This window comes from Budorcas taxicolor, chromosome 5, assembly GCF_023091745.1.
Source record: "Budorcas taxicolor isolate Tak-1 chromosome 5, Takin1.1, whole genome shotgun sequence".
In the NCBI taxonomy this organism is placed as follows: Eukaryota; Metazoa; Chordata; class Mammalia; order Artiodactyla; family Bovidae; genus Budorcas; species Budorcas taxicolor.
In genome coordinates this window covers 109,762,527-109,786,790 of record NC_068914.1, presented here as the reverse complement: position 1 = coordinate 109,786,790, position 24,264 = coordinate 109,762,527, and the positions used below count along the sequence as shown (strand labels likewise).

The following is a 24,264-nucleotide window of genomic DNA, read 5'->3' as shown; positions in this document are numbered from 1 at the left end:
AAAAGCTAAACAATACAGATAAGATCTTTAAAAGAAACAGAAGATGTAGCTAAATCAAGAAGTTTAAGAAAGAGTAGTAACATACACTCTCAAAGTAACAGAGAAATTAGGAGTTCTGAGGGGACAAACTGCAATCAGAAAATGTTTCAGTACAACTGTCTTCGTTAACTCAAAGTATACAGTTACCGAGTTACAAATAAAGACACCAGCCAAATGACAGCTCTGCAATTTGGGTAGAAGATATAGCCAAATATATCCCAGGAATCATTCCTATCACTGTACTAAAGTGATGTCTACTGGAGTCTGGATCTGTGTATGTTGGTGATATAGGTACCTTAGTGAGATCTTGTGCGATCATATTCAAAACCTGTGTCTTCTTGGATTTAGAATTGTATGCCGATGATACTATGCTTTTAAAGAACATGCTAAATAGAATAACTAGGTCAATAAAGAAGTAGAGGATTTTAACATTTTAAACCAGCTGTACCTAACAGACCTATATAAAACATCTATACACTCCCAACATCAGCCAAATGTACATTCTTCTCAAATGCACCTGGAACACATTAAAATAAACCATCTATTAGTCTTCAAAGTTAGTTTTTTAAGCACACAAAGTATCTTCTTTAATCACAGTGTAATGAACTAAAAGCCTTTAACAGAAGGAAAAGCTACAGGTACATGGAAAGTAAACAACACACTCTTGTTAAACAGCCAATAAGTAAAAAAGGAAATCACAAAGGAGATTAGATTTCACTTTGAGATGAGTGAAAATGAAAACATAGCATCCAGAATTTATAGGATGAAGTAAAAGCAGTGCTCAGAGGGAAATTTATAGCTGTGAACACTAACATTAAAAAGAACTCAAATAACCTAAATTGATAACCTTACAAAGCTTAAAAAGAAGAAACCCAAAACTAACAGAAGTAAGGAAATAAGAAAGATTAGAGCAAAGATTAACAAAATAGGGAATGGAAAATAATAGAATCAGTGACATCAAAAGAGGTTCTTTGAAAAGATATAACAAAATTAGCAAACCTTTAGCTAGACAAACAAAGGGAGAATACTACAAGTGGTAAAAATCAGAAAAAGTGGGAACATTACTACTAACCTTACAGAAATAAAAAGGATTATAAGAGAATACTATGAATAGTTATATGCCAACAAATCAGATAACCTAGGTGTCATGGACAAATTCTTAGAAACACAAAACTGCCAAAACTCAAGAAAAAAAATAGAAAATCTGAATAGACCTATAAAAAATAAAGAAACTGAATCAATAATCAAAAATTTCTCAACTAAGAAAGCTCAGGACAAGATTCTTCACTGGTAAATTCTGCCAAACATTTAAGGAAGAATTAACACCAGAATTAACACCAGAAAGTAGAATAGGAGGAAACACTTTCTGACTCATTCTGTGAGGCCATCATTATCCTGATAACCAAAACCAGACAAAGACTTCACAAAAAAGAAAACTGCACACCAGTATTTCTTACAAATATAGATGCAAAATCCTCAATAATATCCAGCTAAAACTAGAAAACTCTTAGAAGAAGAAAACAGGGACAAAGCTTTAGGGTCTTGGATTTGGTAATGGTTTCTTAATTATGACACAAAAAAACACATCTATTAAAAATAAATAAATTGGGCTTCATCAGAATTTATAACTTTTGAATACCAGAGGACCCTGTTAAGGGAGTGAAAACATATTCCACTGAATGGGAAAATGTATGTGCAAATTATATATCTGATAAGAGTGTCATCCAAGATATACAAGAAACTCTTCTAATTCAATTATAAAGAGATAACCCAATTTAGAAAAAAATATATGCAAAATACATGAATAGATGATTCTCCTGAGAAGATCTATAAATTGCTGACAAGCACATGAAAAGATGCTGAATGTTATTAGGGAAATGAAAATCAAAATAAACTACCACTGAGCACTAAGATAACTGTAAACACAAAGGAGAAAGCAAGTGTTGGCAAGAATGTGAAGAAACTGAAACCCTCATACTTTGCTGGTAGGAATGTAAAATGGTGTAGCCATCATGGAATAGAGTTTGGCAGTTCCTCAAAATGTTAAACATGTAACCCAGCATTTTCAATCCTTGGTATAGACCCAAGAGAATTAAAAATAGGTGTTCATTCAAATGAAAACTTACAAAGGAATGTTCCTAGCAGCACTATTCACAATAGCTAAAAGATGGAGGCAACCCAGATGTCCATCAGTAAATGAATGGACAAATAAATGTATATCCATACATGGGCTTCCCTGGTGGCACAGATGGTAAAGAATCCACCTGTAACGCAAGAGACCTGGGTTCGATCCCCTGGGTTGGGAAGATCCCATGGAGGAGAGTATGGCAACCCACTCCGATATTCTTGTCTGGAGAATCCCCATGGACAGAGGAGCCTGGCAGGCTACAGTCCATGGGGTCACAAAGAGTTGGACACGACTGAGCGACTAAGCACAGATATCCACACAATGAAATACTATTCACCTGTAAACAAAAATGAATATAGATACATGGTACATCATAGATGAAACTTGAAAACACTATGTTAAGTGAAAGTAGCCAGAGATAAAATACTCTGTGTTTCCATTAGGTAAATTCTCCAGAAGCAGCAGATGGATAGACAAAACAGATTAGTGGTTGCCGGGAAGTTGGAGGACCAGACATAGGAGTGACTGCTTAATGGGTACAGTGTTTCCTTTTGGGATTATGAAAATGTTCTAGAACTAGATAGTGGTGGTGGTTGCACAACATTGTGAATGTGCAAAGTGCTCCTGAACTATACACTTTAAAACGATTTAAATGGTGAAAAAAATTTTTGAACACTAAGCTTTATTATGTAATCCTGCAGTATGAAACAGTGCTACAAGATAGATGCTTCACGTTTTGTACTATAAAGAGCAGAAAGAATGTTTCTCTCTGCAACTCAAAAAAAATTTTTTTACATACACTGTTGATCTATGCATATCTTCAGATGTTTGACTTTGACGTTTTCAAGGAGACACAATATTATAATCAGTTAAGAGATTTGTGTCCTTAGGGACACCATTTCAAAACACTCTATCCCTTCAAGAAGTTCATAAAATTTAACCTATTTTATTGAAAATTCCCCAATTCTGATTCAGAATGAAGATAGTCTCACTTGTACTAATGTCTCAGTCTATCCATTAAAAGTTTTGACTTGTTTGTCTCTTAATACAGAGAATGAAGGTATAGAGAATAAATTTGTAGACTAGTTCATCCAGACAGCAAATGTCAGGTATCTACTATGTGCCAGGCACTGTGCTAGGTTCTTTGTAATCACCGATATATTTTTAAACCTGTAAATAATCATTTCAGAACCATTTTAAGCTTCTCTAAGACTCACACAGGTGTTTTATTTCCTGTAAATGAATTATAATAAAAATAATATTGCTAAATATTTTATGGAGTACTTTACTGCATACTAACCACACTGAGTGCCTTACCTATGTAAGTTTAATTTTTTAAATACTATTTTTTAAATTACCTATGTAATTTTAATTTTTACAACACATCTGAGATAGGTTCTATTTTTACCCTCCTTTTATAAGATGGGGATACAGGCTAATAATTTGTGGAAAAGGACATAACTATTAAGGAGAGGAACTCAAATATCAAGCAGTCTGACTCTAGTACCTGCACTCTTAATTCATTCACCCTTCTCAGTGGCGATTTTCAAATTCATCCTGTGAGAAGATAGTATTTGTATCTAATATTTTAGATATTTCTTACTAATGTGCATTCTGTAATATGACTTTTTATTTAAGATTTCATCTAGTTTTAATATTCTGTAATATCTGCAAGTTCTTAAGAAAATTGAGTTCTCATTTAACAGTTCTTTATCTGTCCCAATACTACCTTTTTGTAAACATTTTCTAAAGTGTACTATACAATTTTGGGGGGGCGGTCCTAAGATGGCAGAGGAATAGGACGGGGAGACCACTTTCTCCCACACAAATTCATCAAAAGAATATTTGAACGCTGAGTAAATTCCACAAACAACTTCTGAATGGCAGCAGAAAAGCAGCCCATTGTCTTCGAAAGGAGGTAGGAAAAAGTATAAAAGATAGAGAGACAAAAAAGGTAGGGACGGAGATCCATCCCAGGAAGGGAGTCTTAAAAAAGAGAGGTTTCCAAACACCAGGAAACACTCTCACTGGCAAGTCTGTGGTGAGCCTTGGAACCTCAGAGGGCAACATAACTGGGGAGAAAAAATAAATAAATAATTTAAAAACCCACAGATTAAGTGCCCAACAGTAACTCCCAGCAGAGAAGCAGTGCAGATGCCTGCATCCTCCACTAGCAAGCGGGGGCTGGGCAGAGAGGTGTGGGCTGCATTGCTTAGAGGAAGGGCCTGGCCTGAATGCCCCAAGGGCAATCTGAAGGAACTAACTTGAGATACCAAACCAGACTTCTGGATAGCTACCCTGTGAAAAGCTCTAACCTAAAACACTGCCAGGCCCGCTCACCAAACAAAGGACTGATTAGAGTTAGCTGACTGCAGACAGACCCATCCCCCACTGGAGACGGGCAGGTGAGCGCAGCCAGAGCCGGAAGGGGTTAGTCGTGCCCCAGAGAGGCATCATCTACCAAACTGCAAGCAGGCTTCGTTGCTAACCAAGATTTCTTGGGATTTTGGACAGTCGACATCTGCCTGAGAAGGTGCACCGGCTATACACCCAGAAAACCGAGCGGCAGGGATGGGGGAGGCGATAAGTCACAGTGACTGCACTCACCAAACACCTGGTCACCTGAGCTGCTTGGATCTGGGAAGGGGACAAAACGCAGGCCCAACCAAGTCTGCGCCTTTGTGGAGTACCCGAGTGCCTGAACCTAAGTGGCTTAGGCCTGGGAAATGCATACAACCCAGGACCAGCCTCAGACAGTTCCTGGCAGAGCAACCTAGAACCTAAGCAGTGTAGACAGGAAAACACACACACCGTGAGCAGGGGCAAACCCAGTGTAGCCGAGACACTGGGAGCACTCCCCACAGACGCCAGTGTTATTTGTTTGCAGTGTTCCTCCCTCCCCACAGCATGACTGAACAAGTGAGCCTAAAAAAGTGTCCACCACCACCCCCTTTAGACACTGAAGAGACCGCCAAACAGAAGAAACTAAAACAGAAGGAACCGCCTTGGAAGTGACAGTTGGAGAAGTCTTGAGGCTACTGTAAGAATAAGACTGAAAACCAGAGGCAGAAGCTTAAGTCCAAATCCTGAGAACACCAGAGAACTCCTGACTCCAGGGAACATTAATCCACAAGAGTTCATCCAAAAGCCTCCATACCTACACTGAAACCAAGCTCCACCGAAGGGCCAACAAGCTCCAGAGCAAGACATACCACACAAATACTCCAGCAACGCAGGAACATAGCCCTGAGCTTCAATTTACAGGCTCTCCAAAGTCACTCAAAATCCACTGACATTTCATAACTCAGTACTGGAAACTTCATTGCACTCCAGAGAGAAGAAATCCAGCTCCACCCACCAGAACACCAACACAAGCTTCTCTAACCAGGAAACCTTGACAAGCCACCTGTCCAACCCCACCCACAGCGAGGAAACTCCACAATAAAGAGAATTCCACAAACTGCCAGAATACGGAAAGGCCACCCCAAACACAGCAATATAAACAAGATGAAGAAGCAGAGAAATACCCAGCACGTAAAGGAACAGGATAAATGCCCACCAAACCAAACAAAAGAGAAAAGAGATAGGGAAACTACCTGATAAAGAATTCCAAATAATGATAGTGAAAATGATCCAAAATCTTGAAAACAAAATGCAGTTACAGATAAATAGCCTGGAGACAAGGATTCAGAAGATGCAAGAAAGGTTTAACAAGGACTTAGAAGAAATAAAAAAGAGTCAATCAATAATGAATAATGCAATAAATGAGATCAAAAACACTGGAGGGAACCAACAGTAGAATAATGGAGGCAGAAGATACGATAAGTGAGGTAGAAGATAGAATGGTAGAAATAAATGAAACAGAGAGGAAAAAAGAAAAACGAATTAAAACAAATGAGGACAATCTCAGAGACCTATGGGACAATATGTTAAACACCCCAACATTCGAATCATAGGAGTCCCAGAAGAAGAAGAAAAAGGAAAGACCATGAGACAATACTTGAGGAGATAATAGTTGAAAACTTCCCTACAATAGGGAAGGAAATAGCCACCCAAGTCCAAGAAACCCAGAGAGTCTCAAACAGGATAAACCCAAGGCGATTCACCCCAAGACACATATTAATCAAATTAACAAAGATCAAACACAAAGAACAAATATTAAAAGCAGCAAGGGAAAAACAACAAATAACACACAAGGGGATTCCCATAAGGATAACAGCTGATCTTTCAACAGAAAATCATCAGGCCAGGAGGGAATGGCAGGACATACTTAAAGTGATGAAAATAACTTACAGCCCAGATTACTGTACCCAGCAAGGATCTCACTCAAATATGAAGGAGAAATCAAAAGCTTTACAGACAAGCAAAAGCTGAGAGAATTCAGCACCACCAAAACAGCTCTCCAGCAAATGCTAAAGGATCTTCTCTGGACAGGAAACACAGAAAGGGTGTATAAAGTCGAACCCAAAACAACAAAGTAAATGGCAACGGGATCATACTTATCAATAATTACCTTAAATGTAAATGGATTGAATGCCCCAACCAAAAGACAAAGACTGGCTGAATGGATACAAAAACAAGACCCCTGTATATGTTGTCTACAAGAGACCCACCTCAAAACAAGGGAAACATACAGACTGAAAGGGAAGGGCTGGAAAAAGATATTCCATGCAAATACAGACCAAAAGAAAGCAGTAGTAGCAATACTCATATCAGATAAAATAGACTTTAAAACAAAGCCTGTGAAAAGAGACAGAGAAGGACACTACATAATGATCAAAGGATCAATTCAAGAAGATATAACAACTGTAAATATATATGCATCCAACATAGGAGCACCACAATATTTAAGACAAATGCTAACAAGTATGAAAGGGGAAATTAACACAATAATAGTGAGAGACTTTAATACCCCACTCACACCTATGGATAGATCAGCTAAACAGAAAATTAAAGAAACACAGACTTTAAATGATACAATAGACCAGTTAGACCTAATTGATATCTATAGGACATTTCACCCCAAAACAATGAATTTCACCTTTTTCTCCAGCACACACACAACCTTCTCCAGAATAGATCACATCCTGGGCTATAAATACAGCCTTGGTAAATTCAAAAAAATTGAAATCATTCCAAGCATCTTTTCTGACCACAGTGCAGTAAGATTAGATGTCAATTACAGGAGAAAAACTGTTAAAAATTCCAACATATGGAGGCTGAACAACACACTGCTGAATAACCAACAAATCACAGAAGAAATCAAAATCTGCATAGAAACGAATGAAAATGAAAACACAACAACCCACAACGTGTGGGACACTGTAAAAGCAGTACTAAGAGGAAGATTCATAGCAATACAGGCTTACTTCAAGAAACAAAAAATAAATAAATAATCTAACTCTACACCTAAAGCAACTAGAAAAGGAAGAAATGAAGGACCCCAGGGTGAGTAGAAGGAAAGAAATCTTAAAAATTAGGGCAGCTGCTGCTGCTGCTGCTGCTGAGTAGCTTCAGTCGTGTCCAACTCTGTGCAACCCCATAGACAGAAGCCCACCAGACTCCCCCCATCCCTGGGATTCTCCAGGCAAGAGTACTGGAGTGGGGTGCCATCGCCTTCTCCGAAAATTAGGGCAGAAATAAATGCAAAAGAAACAAAAGAGACCATAGCAAAAATCAACAAAGCCAAAAGCTGGTTCTTTGAGAAGATAAGTAAAATTGGCAAACTATTAGCCAGACTCATCAAGAAACAAAGGGAGAAAAACCGAATCAATAAAATTAGAAATGAAAATGGAGAGATCACAACAGACAACACAGAAATACAAACGATCATAAGAAACTACTATCAGCAATTATATGCCAATAAAATGGACAACTTGGAAGAAATGGACAAATTCTTAGAAAAGTATAACTTTCCAAAACTGAACCAGGAAGAAATAGAAAATCTTCGACCCATCACAAGCACAGAAATTGAAATTGTAGTCAGAAATCGTCCAGCAAACAAAAGCCCAGGTCCAGACGGCTTCACAGCTGAATTCTACCAGAAATTTAGAGAAGAGCTAACACCTATCCTACTCAAACTTCCAGAAAATTGCAGAGGAAGGTAAACTTCCAAACTCACTCCATGAGGCCACCATCACCCTAATACCAAAATCTGACAAAGATGCCACAAAAAACGAAAACTACAGGCCAATATCACTGATGAACATAGATGCAAAAATCCTTAACAAAATTCTAGCAATCAGAATCCAACAACACATTAAAAAGATATCATCATGACCAAGTAGGCTTTATCCCAGGGATGCAAGGATTCTTCAGTATCCGTAAATCAATCAATGTAAAACACCACATTAACAAATTGAAAGATAAAAACCATATGATTATCTCAATAGATGCAGAGAAAGCCCTTGACAAAATTCAACATCCATTTATGGTAGAAAAAAAAAAAAAAAACCTTCCAGAAAGCAGGAATAGAAGGAACATACCTCAACATAATAAAAGCTATATATGACAAACCCACAGCAAACATTATCCTCATTGGTGAAAAATTGAAAGCATTTCCCCTAAAGTCAGGAACAAGACAGGGGTGCCCACTCTCAACACTACTATTCAATATAGTTATGGAAGTTTGGCCACAGCAATCAGAGCAGAAAAAGAAATAAAAGGAATCCAGATTGGAAAAGAAGTAAAACTCTCACTGTTTGCAGATGACATGATCCTATACGTAGAAAACCCTAAAGACTCCACCAGAAAATTACTAGAGCTAATCAATGAATATAGTAAAGTTGCAGGATATAAAATCAACACCCAGAAATCCCTTGCATTCCTGTACACTAATAATGAGAAAATAGAGAAATTAAGGACAATTCCATTCACCATTGCAACAAAAAGAATAAAATACTTGGGAATATATCTACCTAAAGAAACAAAATACCTATATATAGAAAACTATAAAACACTGGTGAAAGAAATCAAAGAGGACACTAATAGATGGAGAAATATACCATGTTCATGGATCAGAAGAATCAATATAATAAAAATGAGTATACTACCCAAAGCAATCTATAGATTCATTGCAATCCCTATCAAGCTACCAACGGTATTTTTCACAGAGCTGGAACAAATAATTTCACAGTTTGTATGGAAATACAAAAAACCTCAAATAGCTGAAGCAATCTTGAGAAAGAAGAATGGAACTGGAGGAATCAACCTGCCTGACTTCCGGCTCTACTACAAAGCCACAGTCATCAAGACAGTATGGTACTGGCACAAAGCCAGAAATCTAGATCAGTGGAACAAAATAGAAAGCCCAGAGATAAATCCACGCACCTATGGACACCTTCTCTTTGACAAAGGAGGCAAGAATATACAATGGAGAAAAGACAATCTCCTTAATAAGTGGTGCTGGGAAAACTGGTCAAGCACTTGTAAAAGAATGAAATGAGAACACTTTCTAACACCATACACAAAAATAAACTCAAAATGGAATAAAGCTCTAAACGTAAGACCAGAAACTATAAAACTCCTAGAGGAGAACATAGGCAAAACACTCGCTGACATAAATCACAGCAGGATCCCCTATGACCCACCTCCCAGAATATTGGAAATAAAAGCAAAAATAAACAAATAGGACCTAATTAAAATTAAAAGCTTCTGCACACCAAAGGAAACTATAAGCAAGGTGAAAAGACAGCCTTCAGAATGGGAGAAAATAATCGCCAATGAAGCAACTGACAAAAAATTAATCTCAGAAATATACAAGCAATTCCTGCAGCTCAATTCCAGAAAAGTAAACAGCCCAATCAAAAAATGGGCCAAAGAACTAAACAGACATTTCTCTAAAGACATACAGATGGCTAACCAACACATGAAAAGATGCTCAACCTCACTCATTATCAGAGAAATGCAAATCAAAACCACAGTGAGGTACCATTTCACCCCAGTCAGAATGGCTGCTATCCAAAAGTCTACAAGAAATAAATGCTGGAGAGGCTGTGGAGAAAAGGGAACCCTCTTACACTATTGGTGGGAATGCAAACTAGTATAGCCACTATGGAGAACAGTGTGGAGATTCCTTAAAAAACTGGGAATAGAACTGCCATACTACCCAGTAATCCCACTGCTGGGCATACACATGGAGGAAACTAGAATTGAAAGAGACACGTGTACCCCAGTGTTCATCGCAGCACTGTTTATAATAGCCAGGACATGGAAGCAACCTAGATGTCCATCAGCAGATGAATGGATAAGAAAGCTGTGGTAGCCCCAGTGGCGGGGCCTCCTCCACCTCCTCAGCTCGGGGCAGAGCAGTGATGGCGGCTGCCAGCTGGGTTGGGAGGTTGAGCAGGGCAAGGAGCCCAGTCAGTTGGAGCTGCCGCAGCCTCCTCAGCCCCATCCTCCTCCGCCGCCTCCCCAGCCGCCGCAGGAAGAGGTGGTGGCAGCAGCGTCCCCTATGGACAACTGGTTCCTGAGTCTGGACTTGCCCACCTATGTCCTGTACAGGTTCAGAGCAGAATGGGCTGAAATAGATCCAGTGCTGCTGAATGATGGCCCAGTGGTCAAGATCACTTATAGTGAGAAATTTCAGGACATCTATGATTATTTCCGGGCTGTCCTGCAGCGTGACAAGAGAAGTGAGCAGGCTTTTAAATTAACCAGAGATGCTATTGAGTTAAATGCAGCCAATTACACAGTGTGGCATTTCCGGAGAGTACTCCTAAAGTCACTTCAGAAGGATCTACATGAGGAAATGAACTACATCTTGGCAATAATCGAGGAGCAGCCCAAAAACAATCCAGTTTGGCATCATAGGCGAGTGCTGGTGGAATGGCTGAGAGACCCGTCACAGGAGCTTGAGTTTATTGCAGATATTCTTACTCAGGATGCAAAGAATTATCATGCCTGGCAACACCGACAATGGGTTATTCAGGAATTTAAACTTTGGGATAATGAACTGCAATATGTAGACCAACTTCTTAAAGAGGATGTGAGAAATAACTCGGTCTGGAACCAAAGATATTTTGTAATTTCTAACACTACAGGCTATAATGATCATGCTATATTGGAGAAAGAAGTCCAGTACACTCTGGAAATGATCAAACTAGTCCCACATAATGAAAGTGCATGGAATTATTTGAAAGGGATTTTGCAGGATCGTGGTCTTTCCAAATATCCCAATCTGTTAAATCAATTACTTGATTTACAGCCAAGTCACAGCTCTCCCTACCTAATTGCCTTTCTCGTGGATATCTATGAAGACATGCTAGAAAACCAGTGTGACAACAAGGAAGACATTCTTAATAAAGCATTTGAGGTTAAAAAAAAAAAAGCTGTGGTACATATACACAATGGAGTATTACTCAACCATTTAAAAGAATACATTTGAATCACTTCTAATGAGGTAGATGAAACTAGAGCCTATTATACAGAGTGAAGTAAGCCAGAAAGAGAAACCCCAATACAGTATACTAACACATATGTATGGAATTTAGAAAGGTGGTAACAATAACCCTGTATGCGAGACAGCAAAAGAGACACAGACGTATAGAACAGTCTTTTGGACTCTGTGGGAGAGGGTGAGAGTGGGATGATTTGGGAGGATGGCATTGAAGCATGTTATACATTCTATACATTCTATATTATTCTAACATAATATACATTCTATATTATCATATGTGAAACGAATCACCAGTCCAGGTTCGATGCATGATACAGGATGCTCGGGGCTGGTGCACTGGGATGACCCAGAGGGATGGTATAGGGAGGGAGGTGGGAGGGGGGTTCAGGATGGGGAACGCATGTACACCAGTGGCGGATTCATGTCAATGTATGGCAAAACCAATACAATATTGTAAAGAAAAGAAAAATGAATGAGAAAAAAGTGTACAATTTTGAATGAACCTCATAGAAAATGTAACCTATCAAAATATATAATGATAAAAATATTTTGATTGTACCACATTTCTATAAAATATTAATATTTTAATATTATATAATAAAATGTTTTAATTATATTACACATATCCATAAAAAAGCAAGTAGTTATAGAATAGCAGTACAGTGTATGTATCTTCAGACATGACCACATAAGAAGATATAGTAAAATGTAGTCTTTTCACTCTTTACAAGGAATAAATTTGCATATTGGAAAAATAAGATAACAGGAAAATGTAAGGCAGAGGCAAAGCTGCCAAGCTGCACAATTCCAGGGCTATGGCTTACAGAGTACAATGTAAATAGTGCCATGTGGAGTTCTGCAATGTCATAACCTTGAGCACTTGGTATTAGACTAAAAACTGAAGTCAGTAGTAATTAAAAAAAAAAATTATACTATGGGAAGTGAAAGTGTATGGAAATAAAAGCTAATCAAAATAGAAATAACCTGACAAGACATATTATAGGATGTCAAGTTGAAAAAATAGGGAAGGATAATAATCTTGCAAATTAGCCAATTTTTATATGGATGGTGTCAGAGTAATTCACTGTTACAACATGGGATGGAACACTAACAAAGATTGAAAAAAACATATTTCCTCTCTTGAAATGGCCCCACCTATTAGGCTCCACCTACTACTAGGCCCCATCTAGTATTTCTCAATGACATTCTCTGTGACATTCAAAAGTCATGTAGAATGGCTAGCATCCCTGGTTCCCTTTCACTAAATCTTGTAGCACCCCACTCATTAGGACAATCAGAAATGTTTTAACTAGGTGTTGGAACCATGCCCTGTTGAGAAATTTTGATTCAGTTAATAGTAAGTGACCATACTAAGTGTTTTATATAAATTAATTCATTTACTCCTCAAAAATACTGTTTGGTAGATTCTCCAATTGAAGTTTTTATCTTTTTATATTATTGAAAAAGCAAATGTTCATATTATTTCTGTGCCCTGATCAAAGTCAAGCATTATGTAGGGTTTAATAAAATTGATAGAATTATACTTAGTGTAATATCTACAGACATGTTTTCATCTTCTGCTTGGGAAGAATTTATCATTTTTGAAAGATACTTTTGCTAAAACACTCTAGTGCCAATTCTTGAAACAAAGATGTCATATTCATTCATGTGTCATTAGGCCAACTTTCAGATGAGGAGCAAGAAAGGAGAAATGGAGTTTTGCAGAGGACAAGGAAAATGACCCTAGAGTAGCCTGCCCTTTTCACTAAGGGATTTTGCAGGGTCAGCCATGCTTGGCTACCTTAGAGTCATCCCAGCCCTAGAAGAGTACCCTCTTAAGTATTTAGTGAGTGAGTGAAGGAATGAATACAATCCTGTATCTGTCACCATGTCTTTATTAAAAAAAAATGCCATTACCAAACAAACATCTGACAAGAGATGTGTTTAAGAAAAGAATTCCCAAGTAAATCATAGGATTGCTAGTCATTCGGCCTCATGTTAGAACACCATTCTTTTATGGTCCCTCTTCATGTCCTCCATATATAGATCTATCATATACATACATTTATGTACAAGAAAATATAAGTACTAGTACTTGAAATTATGACCTAGCATCATCTGAAGAAAGTTAAAATTATTTTTGAGAGGTAAGTAAATGCATATTTAGAAAGATTTATTATCCCCTTCCTTCTCAAAGAAGGTAAAAATGGTGTTTAAGTGTTTAACGGGTTAAGCTTATTATTTTAAAAACTCACTAATACAGAACATCTCATCCCTAGTCAGTGCCAAATAACAGATGTTCTTGTATATTAAAAACAGTACCGTTCCGTAAGAACAAGTCAGATCAACAAGTATTTATTAAACATGTTTAGTATAGCCAACATTTAGTACTTTGGGGGATACAAAAGAAATAGAAGATGCAGTACTCACTGTAACTACAGAAGATGTCAGAACTAAATCCATTTCCTCCTCCTCCCCAGTAATCTTTTAAAATATTAGATAAAATTTATGGTGAAGGAAAATTGGCTTCCAAAAACCAAGGAATTCTTAGTTCAAGACTAAAATAATAGAGGTGTGCAATGTCCCATTCACTTTGTCTATAAAACATGGAATATTAGTTAGTAGTTGTCATGTTCTAGCGGTCATCAATTTAACTAGAATGGGAGGAAGGGTGGGACATAAAAAATAATGATTTTTTAAGAAATATAACCAAATTGCTAGATAAGGGAATACTGAATTATCTTAGATATCCACTAAGCCAATAATGCTGTTTTTTGAAAATTATTATGAGAGAAATAGAATGTTTATCAACTGTCTTCCATATATCCCATGTTAGCTAAATTCTTCCCATAATACTTCTGCTCATGTATATTTGCATCTTTAAGATCCACAGTTAAGACAGTGTTCGTCCCCGAACCCCACCCCAGCTAAGATCACAAAATAAGTGATTTACTTAAAATTAGTCCTTATGGGAAACAGAGAAGAATGGAGACTGAGAGCCTTCTGAAGACAGGCCAAGAGAGCATTGCTTGGAAGATCAATCTGCATTTAGGAGCAGTTAAATGATGCCTGATAATTATAGATACAAAGTGAGATCAGGAGAATGTATACTATTCATTATAATGTATGGTTAAATAATTACAGAAATAAGGTTTTCTGCTTGTCTTCTAAAATTTCCTCTAGTTTTTTATAACATTTTGAATCAAGATTAATTATTTCATAGTTCTAATAAGAGCTTTAAGAATGAGATAAAAGAGACAGCTTGTATGGAATTTACCTCTAGTAAGTGAAATGTAAGGATTTAATGTCTTTATAAGAACGATCCAAAAATTATAGTAAAATCTTTTGATCACCTTTGCAGATCTCTGTTAAGTCAAGGCCATGAAATAGTGTGTTAATAAAAGAGTGTAATAGAGTGAAAAGTTATAAAATGATGAAAGAATTTTCTGAAATTTCATATGATCGTGTACTGGTAATACCGCTGTGGTGTTCAGCCCTTTGATCTCTCATGTGCTCTTGGAAATGAAATATAAAACCAGTACTTCATAAAGTGTATCACCCTATCAGTGACTGCAGTAACTTAAAGCTTGCTTTTTAGCCATTGTAGCCATTGTGTGGTTGTAAGAAGTGAATTGTACAAATAATAACCATATTCTTGAAACATATCCATTCCAGTTTATTTTGAAAGTCCATTAATGTAACTGATAAGGAGTACCTTCCCTCTTCTGTAGCATATAGTCAAATAACTTACAAAGTATATCGAAATTTTTCTTGAAAGTAATGAAAGGGGAGTATTTCCTGGGTAGTATTACTGGTGTTTGTGTTAAGGTTTATGTTAGTTAAAGGAAAAGTCCTTTTATTCTGAATTCCTTGAAGATGAAATAACTAAATATCTGTTTGAAAACTACCATATGCTATTTCTTTGCAGTTGAGAGTTTAATTTCGAGGTTTATTTTTAAATCTGACAAAATATCTCACAATTCCTATGCTTCAGAAATGTTTGTCTTTGTAAGTTAAATAAGATGTCACTTCTCCTCTGGGGTGGCCCTCAGGTATGATAAATTGGTAGTTTCTGCTGCATTTGTTTATATTTTTAAGAAAAAATGAAGGAATGACATATAAACGTGTAAGATTTTTTTAACCCCTCCGAAGCTTCATGATGTATAATAGTAGATTGTTGTTTTTGTGGTAAAGTTGGTTTATTAGTATTATATTTGAATCAGGCCACTTCCTCTCCCTTTCAAAGTACAGCCTTTGATTATTGACTCAATTTTTGACTTATAAATTTTTGTGTTCATAAATTTTAATATTATTTGTAGACAAGTCAATATAAAGATATCACAGCTTAGATGTACAAATAATAGAGCATGAATGTTCCTATCATGGATTACACCTTTTTCTTAAGCACTCATTCATGTGATTTTCAGAAACCACTTTGTTTAGTCTTTTTAGTTAAAACATCTTAGTTTATTCTGTTTTAATAGTCTTTTGTGGGTAGTAACCCAGAAGGTAATTTACTTCTCAGGATATCTCCTTGCCCTCTTCCTTCCCCAAACACTTCCTGGGTACAGGGAGAATCTAATAAAACTTCTGGGCACGAGGAGGGATAGCTGTATATCTGGCCTTCACACTGTCCTCTGGTTGATTAATAATTTTTAATTATTGACAGATAAAATAGCATAAGTAATTATCTTTCATTTTCACCCTTATAATTCTTCTTGTCAGTAAAATTTCTGATAGTCCATTTCATCTATTATTAATACTATTTGCTTAGTAGTATCAAGTATTGATTTTTTTTAAAAAGCAGAATTAGTCTAATATTTTTTCTGAGTATATTTGAAACACTAACATATCCTGAAAGTATCCTTTGCAAAATTTTTATTTTACACTGTCATACCATTTTGTGGGCTTCCCTGGTAGCTCAGCTGGTAAAGAATCCACCTGCAATTCAGGAGACCCCAGTTCAACTCCTGGGTCGGGAACCCCTGGAGAAGGGAATGGCTACCCACCCCACTATTCTGGCCTGGAAAATTCCGTGGACTGTATACTCCGTGGGGTTGCAAAGAGTCGGACACAACTGAGCGACTTTCACTTTTTTCACCATTTTGTCACCTCCACTGTTAAAGCCTTTCCCTACCTATCAAAGTTCTCTATAGTCTAAGCCACAAGCTGACAGTTTATTCATTCATCTCTTTAACCTCCCATATCCCTGTCAAGATTTGTCTACCTAATCCCTAGATTTGTGCTTTCAATTATGCGATTCCCCACCTCTGAACTACTTTTCCCAGTAGTAGTTAATTCCCCACTTAAACCCAGATATTTTAGCACTGAATAGTTTTATAATTTGTTTCACTCTTCCTCCTATTTGTGTGTTCACTTACTGTGGAAAGATACCACATTTTCTCCTTTTTTGAATCATCCATAACATGGTGAGTGACTTAGTGATTGATTAGTAAACACAGTGATTCATGTGTTCCAGTCCTGTCTTTTAAAAGGATTATGGTTTATATTTTTCACTTTACCAGTTAGAAAGGGACAAATGAATACAGATGTGTCATTTAATGTCATCTATTCCTTCTTTTGTCTATGTTGTAAATATTTGGTAGCAGAAATTTCCTTCTGTGATGAACTCCTTAATAGACAATGAGCTGCCAATTAAAAATGGAAAATAAAATTATCCAGGAAATTTCCTTTTGAATTTTCAGGGCGAACACATCCCTCTAAGTAAAAGACCTCTTGAGAATCTCTTGGCCATCCCCTATAAGCCAGCACCCAATTTATGAGACCTTTTTCTTAATTAAATGGGACACTTACCATTTAAGTACCATATGGTTGCTGCTGCTACTAAGTCACCTCAGTCATCTCTGATTGTGTGGCCACAGAGTCGGCAGCCCACCAGGTTCCCCCGTCCCTAGGATTCTCCAGGCAAGAACACTGGAGTGGGTTGCCATTTCCTTCTCCAACCATATGGTTCGGTTCAGTTAAGTCTCTCAGTCATGTCCGACTCTTTGCGACCCCATGAATCGCAGCATGCCAGGCCTCTCTGTCCATCACCAACTCCCGGAGTTCACTCAGACTCACGTCCATCGAGTCAATGATGCCATCCAGCCATCTCATCTGCTCTGTCGTCCCCTTCTCCTCCTGCCCACAATCCCTCCCAGCATCAGAGTCTTTTCCAGTGAGTCAACTTTCACATGACGTAGCCAAAGTACTGGACTGGTTGGATCTCCTTGCAGTCCAAGGGACTCTCAAGAGTCTTCTCCAGCACCACAGGTCAAAAGCATCAATTCTTTGGCGCTCAGCTCTCTTCACAGTCCAACTCTCACATCCATACATGACTACTGGAAAAACCATAGCCTTGACTAGACGGACCTTTGTTGGCAAAGTAATGTCTCTGCTTTTGAACATGCTATCTAGGTTGGTCATAACTTTCTTCCAAGGAGGAAGCGTCTTTTAATTTCATGGCTGCCATGATTTTGGATCCCCCAAAAATGAAGTCTGACACTGTTTCCACTGTTTCCCCATCTATTTGCCATGAAGTGATGGGACCAGATGCCATGATCTTCGTTTTCTGAATGTTGAGCTTTAAGCCAACTTTTTCACTCTCCTATTTCACTCTCATCAAGAGGCTTTGTAGTTCCTCTTCACTTTCTGCCATAAGGGTGGTGTCATCTGCATATCTGAGACTATTGATATTTCTCCCGGCAATCTTGATTCCAGCTTGTGCTTCTTCCAGCCCAGCGTTTCTCATGATGTACTCTGCATAGAAGTTAAATAAGCAGGGTGACAATATACAGCCTTGAGGTACTCCTTTTCCGATTTGGAACCAATCTGTTGTTCCATGTCCAGTTCGAACTGTTGCTTCCTGACCTGCACATAGGTTTCTCAAGAGGGAGGTCAGGTGGTCTGGTATTCCCATCTCTCTCAGAATTTTCCACAGTTGATTGTGATCCACACAGTCAAAGGCTTTGGCATAGTCAGTAAAGCAGAAGTAGATGTTTCTGTGGAACTCTCTTGCTTTTTCCATGATCCAGCGGATGTTGGCAGTTTGATCTCTGGTTCCTCTGCCTTTTCTAAAACCAGCTTGAATATCTGGAAGTTCACGATTCATGTATTGCTGAAGGCTGGCTTGGAGAATTTTGAGCATTACTTTAGAAGAGTGTGAGATGAGTGCAATTGTGCAGTAGTTTGAACATTCTTTGGCATTGCCTTTCTTTGGGATTGGAATGAAAACTGACCTTTTCCAGTCCTGTGGCCACTGCTGAGTTTTCCAAACTTAATATTCTACTGAAAAGCACTTAGCCTGAAATGTAGCAATAATTTTGACAATGAACTACCAAAAGTAAGATAAGTTCCTAATCTTAGATCAGGATACCTCTTCACTTGTACATCAAAGAACTAAATCTGAGAGTTCTACTTAAGACCACAGAGTTGAGAGGGGTGGGGAAGTTATAGTCATAGTCAAATTGCATCAAAACTGTCATTTTATTTACCTCAAGAGTAATGCTGTCTGTATCCAGTGCTCTTAGGTTCAGTCTATATTATTGATTTCTTAATATGTCACCGTTACCTTAAAAGCTTTTGTTTTGAAATTTCCCTTGCAAACATTTGAATAGGTATACATATATGTTTTATATAGCTCCTGATTTTTGACCATAGTAGTTTAACTTGATAATGTTATATTTTTATACTTTTACAAAGAGTCTATTATCTTTCAATATGTTTTATTATGTGTATTAAGAAAGTTATAAACCCTTATAGCTTTTCTTTTTCTTGCTATACCGCTTGCCTGAAAAGTATGCTTCTTCAGTTATAATGAACTTTAAGGTAATTTTACATATTATAAACAAATATACTAGCAATAAATTTGGAAATATTAAAATATGAATTTATGGGGTTTTTTTCCCAGTTATAGTAGAAACTCTTATCTAACATGGTTGAACTTGCAGTTGCTTAGATAACCAAAACGTCAGCAAACTTAGGAAATCATTTTAAAGCAATGTCTACTTATTTAATTCACTTTTTTAAATTTTTGTTTGCACTTGATCTTTGTTGCTGCACGTGGGCTAGTTGCAGAGAACAGGGCTGCTGTCCAGTTGTGGTATGTGGACTTGCCATTGCTGTGGCTACTCTTGTGCAGAGCACAGGCTGTAAGCCGGCCGGTTTCAGTAGTTGCAGCACATGGGCTCAGTAGTTGCAGCTCACAGGCTCTAGCGCACGGGCTCGATAGTTATAGCACCAGAGGCTTAATTGTTCTGCGGCATGTGGAATCTTCTTGGACCAGGAATTAAACTCATATCCCATGCATGGGCAGATGGGTTCTTATCCAGGGCACCACCAGGGAAGTCTTACCTTATTTTAATAAATAATGTATATATGAAAATTTGCCAATTTCATGGTATAGACCAAGGATTTTGTTTTTCTTAAATTATGTGCCCATTGATTTGCTTTGGACTTCTTTTTTGCTTAAACCGCACCCATAATCCAGTGACTACAATGAAAACAAAATTTGTCAAGCAGTCATAATTCAAATATAGCTAGGTTTTTGTTTTAATTATTTAATCTTTTGTAACTGTCATGCGTGCCTAATTTAAGAGCATTTTTTTCATTTAGAAACTTACCTTCATTTAGTTACCATCAACTTAGTTCCATTGAAACAGTTCTTTCACATTCATATTTTGCCAGCTTATATAATTATGTAATTACAATAGACTAATAAGCATGGGTTTACATGACTTACAAGCAGCAGTTCACTAAGCCCATTTTTCTGTGAGGTAAGCCTACAACAGATGCACATGTGAGCTATTAGAAAATAATCTTACTCTTGTCAGTTCTGGAGAGAGAAAAAGTAATCTTTCAGAAGGAGGTCAGTTAAGAGAGTTTTTACTATATATTGTGTTCACTACATTTTAAAACTGATGGAAATTTATTCATTTACAAATACATGAAAATAACATAAAATGCAAGTGGAAAGGGAATGATTTGAGAAATCAGCCTTACAGATAAGCTCAACTGAAAAGTTGTGCCTTTTGCTATTGAGACAAATAATTCTTTTAAGATTGTTTTGCCAGAAAATTTGTCAGAGAAAATTTAGGCATTTTCAGTTGCTGATTACAAAGAAAGATGAAAGGGGAAAAAAGATAAATGAGTTACAGCCAGTCTTGAAACCTATTTGACAGTATACTTGCTAAAGTTGAATGTATTTGTAAGCTATGATCCAGTGAGTATCCAGAAAGTAGAGGTGGAAAGATGTGGGCGTGTGTCTGTGTTAAGAAAGGAATGGGTTTGTGGATGTCTATATTCACTAAAAGACATGTACAGGAAAATGTGTAGAAGGATCATTAGTAATGACCATAAATTAGAAACAACCTAAATGTTTGTCAGCAGTAGAATGGGTAAATACTTGGCAGTGTACTTATTTAATGGAATACTATGTACAGCAATGAGAATGAACAAAGGACAACATGCAGCAATGTTGGTAACTTTCACAAGATTTAATAATGAATAAAAGATGCCAGACCAAGAAAATACACTGGATAGTATTTTCCATAGGATTCCATCTTTATGATATCCAAAACCAGCAGAAGTCAGGATGGTGGGTACTTTTTGTGAGAACGCAAGAAAACAGAAGAGGGTGGCAGAGAATGAAATGGTTAGATAGCATCACCGACTCAATGGATGTGAATCTGAGCAAACTCCAGGAGATAGTGAAGAACAAAGGAGCCTGCCGGGCTACAGTCCATGGGGTCAGAAAGAGTTGGACATGACTTAGCAACTGAACAGCAACAACAACAACAAAGGAAATAGGGACTATAAGGAAGCACAGATGACATTTGAAGTTCTGGAAATGCTATCTTAATCTGGATGCTTCAGGTGTGTTCTCTTTGAGCTGCATGCTTAAGATTTATGTATTTTTATTATTTATGGTATACTGCAAAAAAAGAAATGTGATTTCATCTGATGGGACTAAGTTAACTAGATGAGATATGTTGTAAAGACACAGGAAAATAAGTTGAGCTCCACAAAGAGAAGCTTAATTATAGAATCTATCAAAATGGGAAATAAAACCTAACAAGTTAAAGTGTACCATCTGTAGCTAATTTAGCTGTGATAACTCATTTCAGCCCAGTTGGTTGTATTTTGCATGCTTAGTACTTGGATTATGCAACTGCTGAGAATTATTTAATAAGCATATAATTATAAGCTATAAATCATTTTACCCTAATCCCATAAAGTAATCTGGATCACTCTGCTCATTTTTTAAATCAGTTTGGTTTTTTTGTTTGTTTTGTTTTTTCCCAAAATGTATCAGATTCTGTTCAGGCTAAATACTGTTTAAAAATGAGATTAAAATTTGGTTCAGTGGATAAGAATAAACTTCATTAGTTGGCTTGTTTTTATAGAATAGCCATTTTTTAAATCTCTTTGGTTTCCTTCATTTGAAATTAAAAAGTCATGAAAATATCCTGGTCTATATTCATTCAATATAATAGCAAACAAAAGTCAAATATGTGTTAAAATAAAATCAAAAGAATGGAGCCTTTAAACCATTCTCTCATGGGATTCACTGAATATGCAAGACAAATTTCTGCTACTTCAATAGTGGTAAAATATATGCTAGCCCACTACTTTATTGTATAAACAGTAATAAAGAAGAAAGAAATATTCAGTTGCCTTGACTAATAATCTTATTTACTGTGGAAAATGGAAACACAATTGAATAAACCCATAGGAAATGTGATTCCAACCTCCTCAGTTAAATTGTAGTTGTCTCCCTATGTAGTAAATACAGATGAAGTGTTAATTTAGCAAGAGGAAAAAAAAGTGTATGCTTCTTCTATTTAATCAAGTAGATAATCATTTTAAAGCATATTTATGTTAGTTTATATGTAACTAAGATATTTAAAGATTGGAGGTCCTATAATTTCTCTAGAAAGGAAAAATATTTAAATCCTGTGGTTTGGCCCAGAATAGTAGAGGCATTGTAAACTATGTCTGCTTTCTTTGAAATAAAATTTTGCCTCAACCTTAAAAACATTCCCTAAGTTTCTTGAAACTGTTTTATGGTCCCTAATGAGATATGAACTATAATATAGATGAAAAAGTCCAAGGCATTCTAATAAATGCATTCAGTTCTTAAGGACCAGTTTCTGTGGACACTTTGCCAGCTACCCTTTACCTTCTGTCTCTTGCCATCCTAATTCTATGCCACACTCTGTACCAGTGAGATATAACAATGATTGAATGTGAAGAATGAGTTCAAAAACCATTAGTCTAGACGAAGAATAGGACTTCTCACAAAAGAGTCATTACTGAGACTTCTGAATCTTGATCTCTTCTCTGGGGATGGGAAGAAAATTGAGATGGAAATTGAGTAGGTTCGTTGTAAGTGTTGAAGAGAGGGAAAGTACAGGGAACCAGATGCTTGTTCCTTCAGCCATTCTATCCTTTAATTTTTTATTAGTCAAGGCGCCTTTTGAGAAGAATTGAGGAAGTGAGCCATATCAGAAAAGGTAAATGATAGGAAATAGCCCTTGACCTGGGAACCCAAAGGCAGAAGGAGTGAGCAACTCCTATCTCCCTAAATTCACATCACCTCATACTAGCTTCTTTATGTTTAAAATGGGAGCACTGGGGTGGAAGAGAGGGGTGCAGGTTTATGTTTTAAGTACCCCTGGTAGAAATTATTGTTAATTGAAGTGACTACTGAAGGGGCTTCCCTGGTGATTCAGATGGTATGCCTACAATGCAGGAGACCTGGGTTCAATCCCTGGGTTGGGCAGATCCCCTAGAGAAGGAAGTGGCAACCCACTCCAGTACTCTTGCCTGGAAAATCCCATGGACAGAGGAGCCTGGTAGGCTACATACAGTCCAGACACAACTGAGCAACTTCACTTTTACTCACTGAAGTAGCAATACAACCTGATTAGTGACCTAGAAACTTCAAGATTCTGTCCACAAAATAAAGAGTTCATGAATAATTTAATTTAGTTACTGTGTTATGGTATTGCTGTATTAGATTAATTAGAAAATGTATGTGACTGTTTTTCCATTATTGAATGTGGTAAAACTTAAATTCTTCATACTGATTTTACATTTTCTAAAATAATTATAATTGTTACAATTTTCTATAAAAGATGCTTTAAATACAGATATCTACCCTATAATCTCTAGTTGATAGCCTTGAATAAATGTAGGGAATTTCTTTTTTTTTAGCAGCGTATCAAAAAATTTTAACATTATACTCCTGTTATTTCAGGATTTGGAACTTGGAAGGAATACAGACAGCTCATTTTGTTCTTCATTCCCCTGGAATGAGTGTGTGCTGGCATCCTGAAGAAACTTTTAAGGTTATTATTTATAACTTAGCTTTCTTTTATCAAGCGGAAAAGACATACAGATGTGAAATACCTGCACAGAGAAGAAAAAATCAATGATTTGTTTTTCACCTCAGAGACTCTTAATTGTCACAAATGCATTTAGGTTAGTCTAGAACCTTATAAGTTCCCTGTAATCAAGTTTTTATTTGACAACCATCATCTATTTACTCAGAGTATACTTTTCATGCCTTTTGATAGGTTATAATCTACACTAATGCCTGGACTATCTAGTAAGCAGTATTTGTTTTAAAAAATATATGTTACATCCATGCTTGTGAGCCATAGTGTGTAAACAGAAAACATCAGTGGCATAAGACAAA

The 24,264-nt window shown here is 37.0% G+C and overlaps 1 protein-coding gene across 1 annotated transcript in view; it reads left to right on the top strand.

Annotated features, from left to right (window-relative positions):
• The window catches only part of NUP37 (nucleoporin 37), a 51,763-nt gene that overhangs the window by 18,960 nt on the left and 8,539 nt on the right, over positions 1–24,264 (top strand). The window contains exon 6 of the mRNA XM_052640717.1: positions 23,824–23,914. Within this exon, the coding sequence (XP_052496677.1) occupies positions 23,824–23,914 (91 nt within the window). The remainder of the gene's footprint in view (positions 1–23,823; positions 23,915–24,264) is intronic.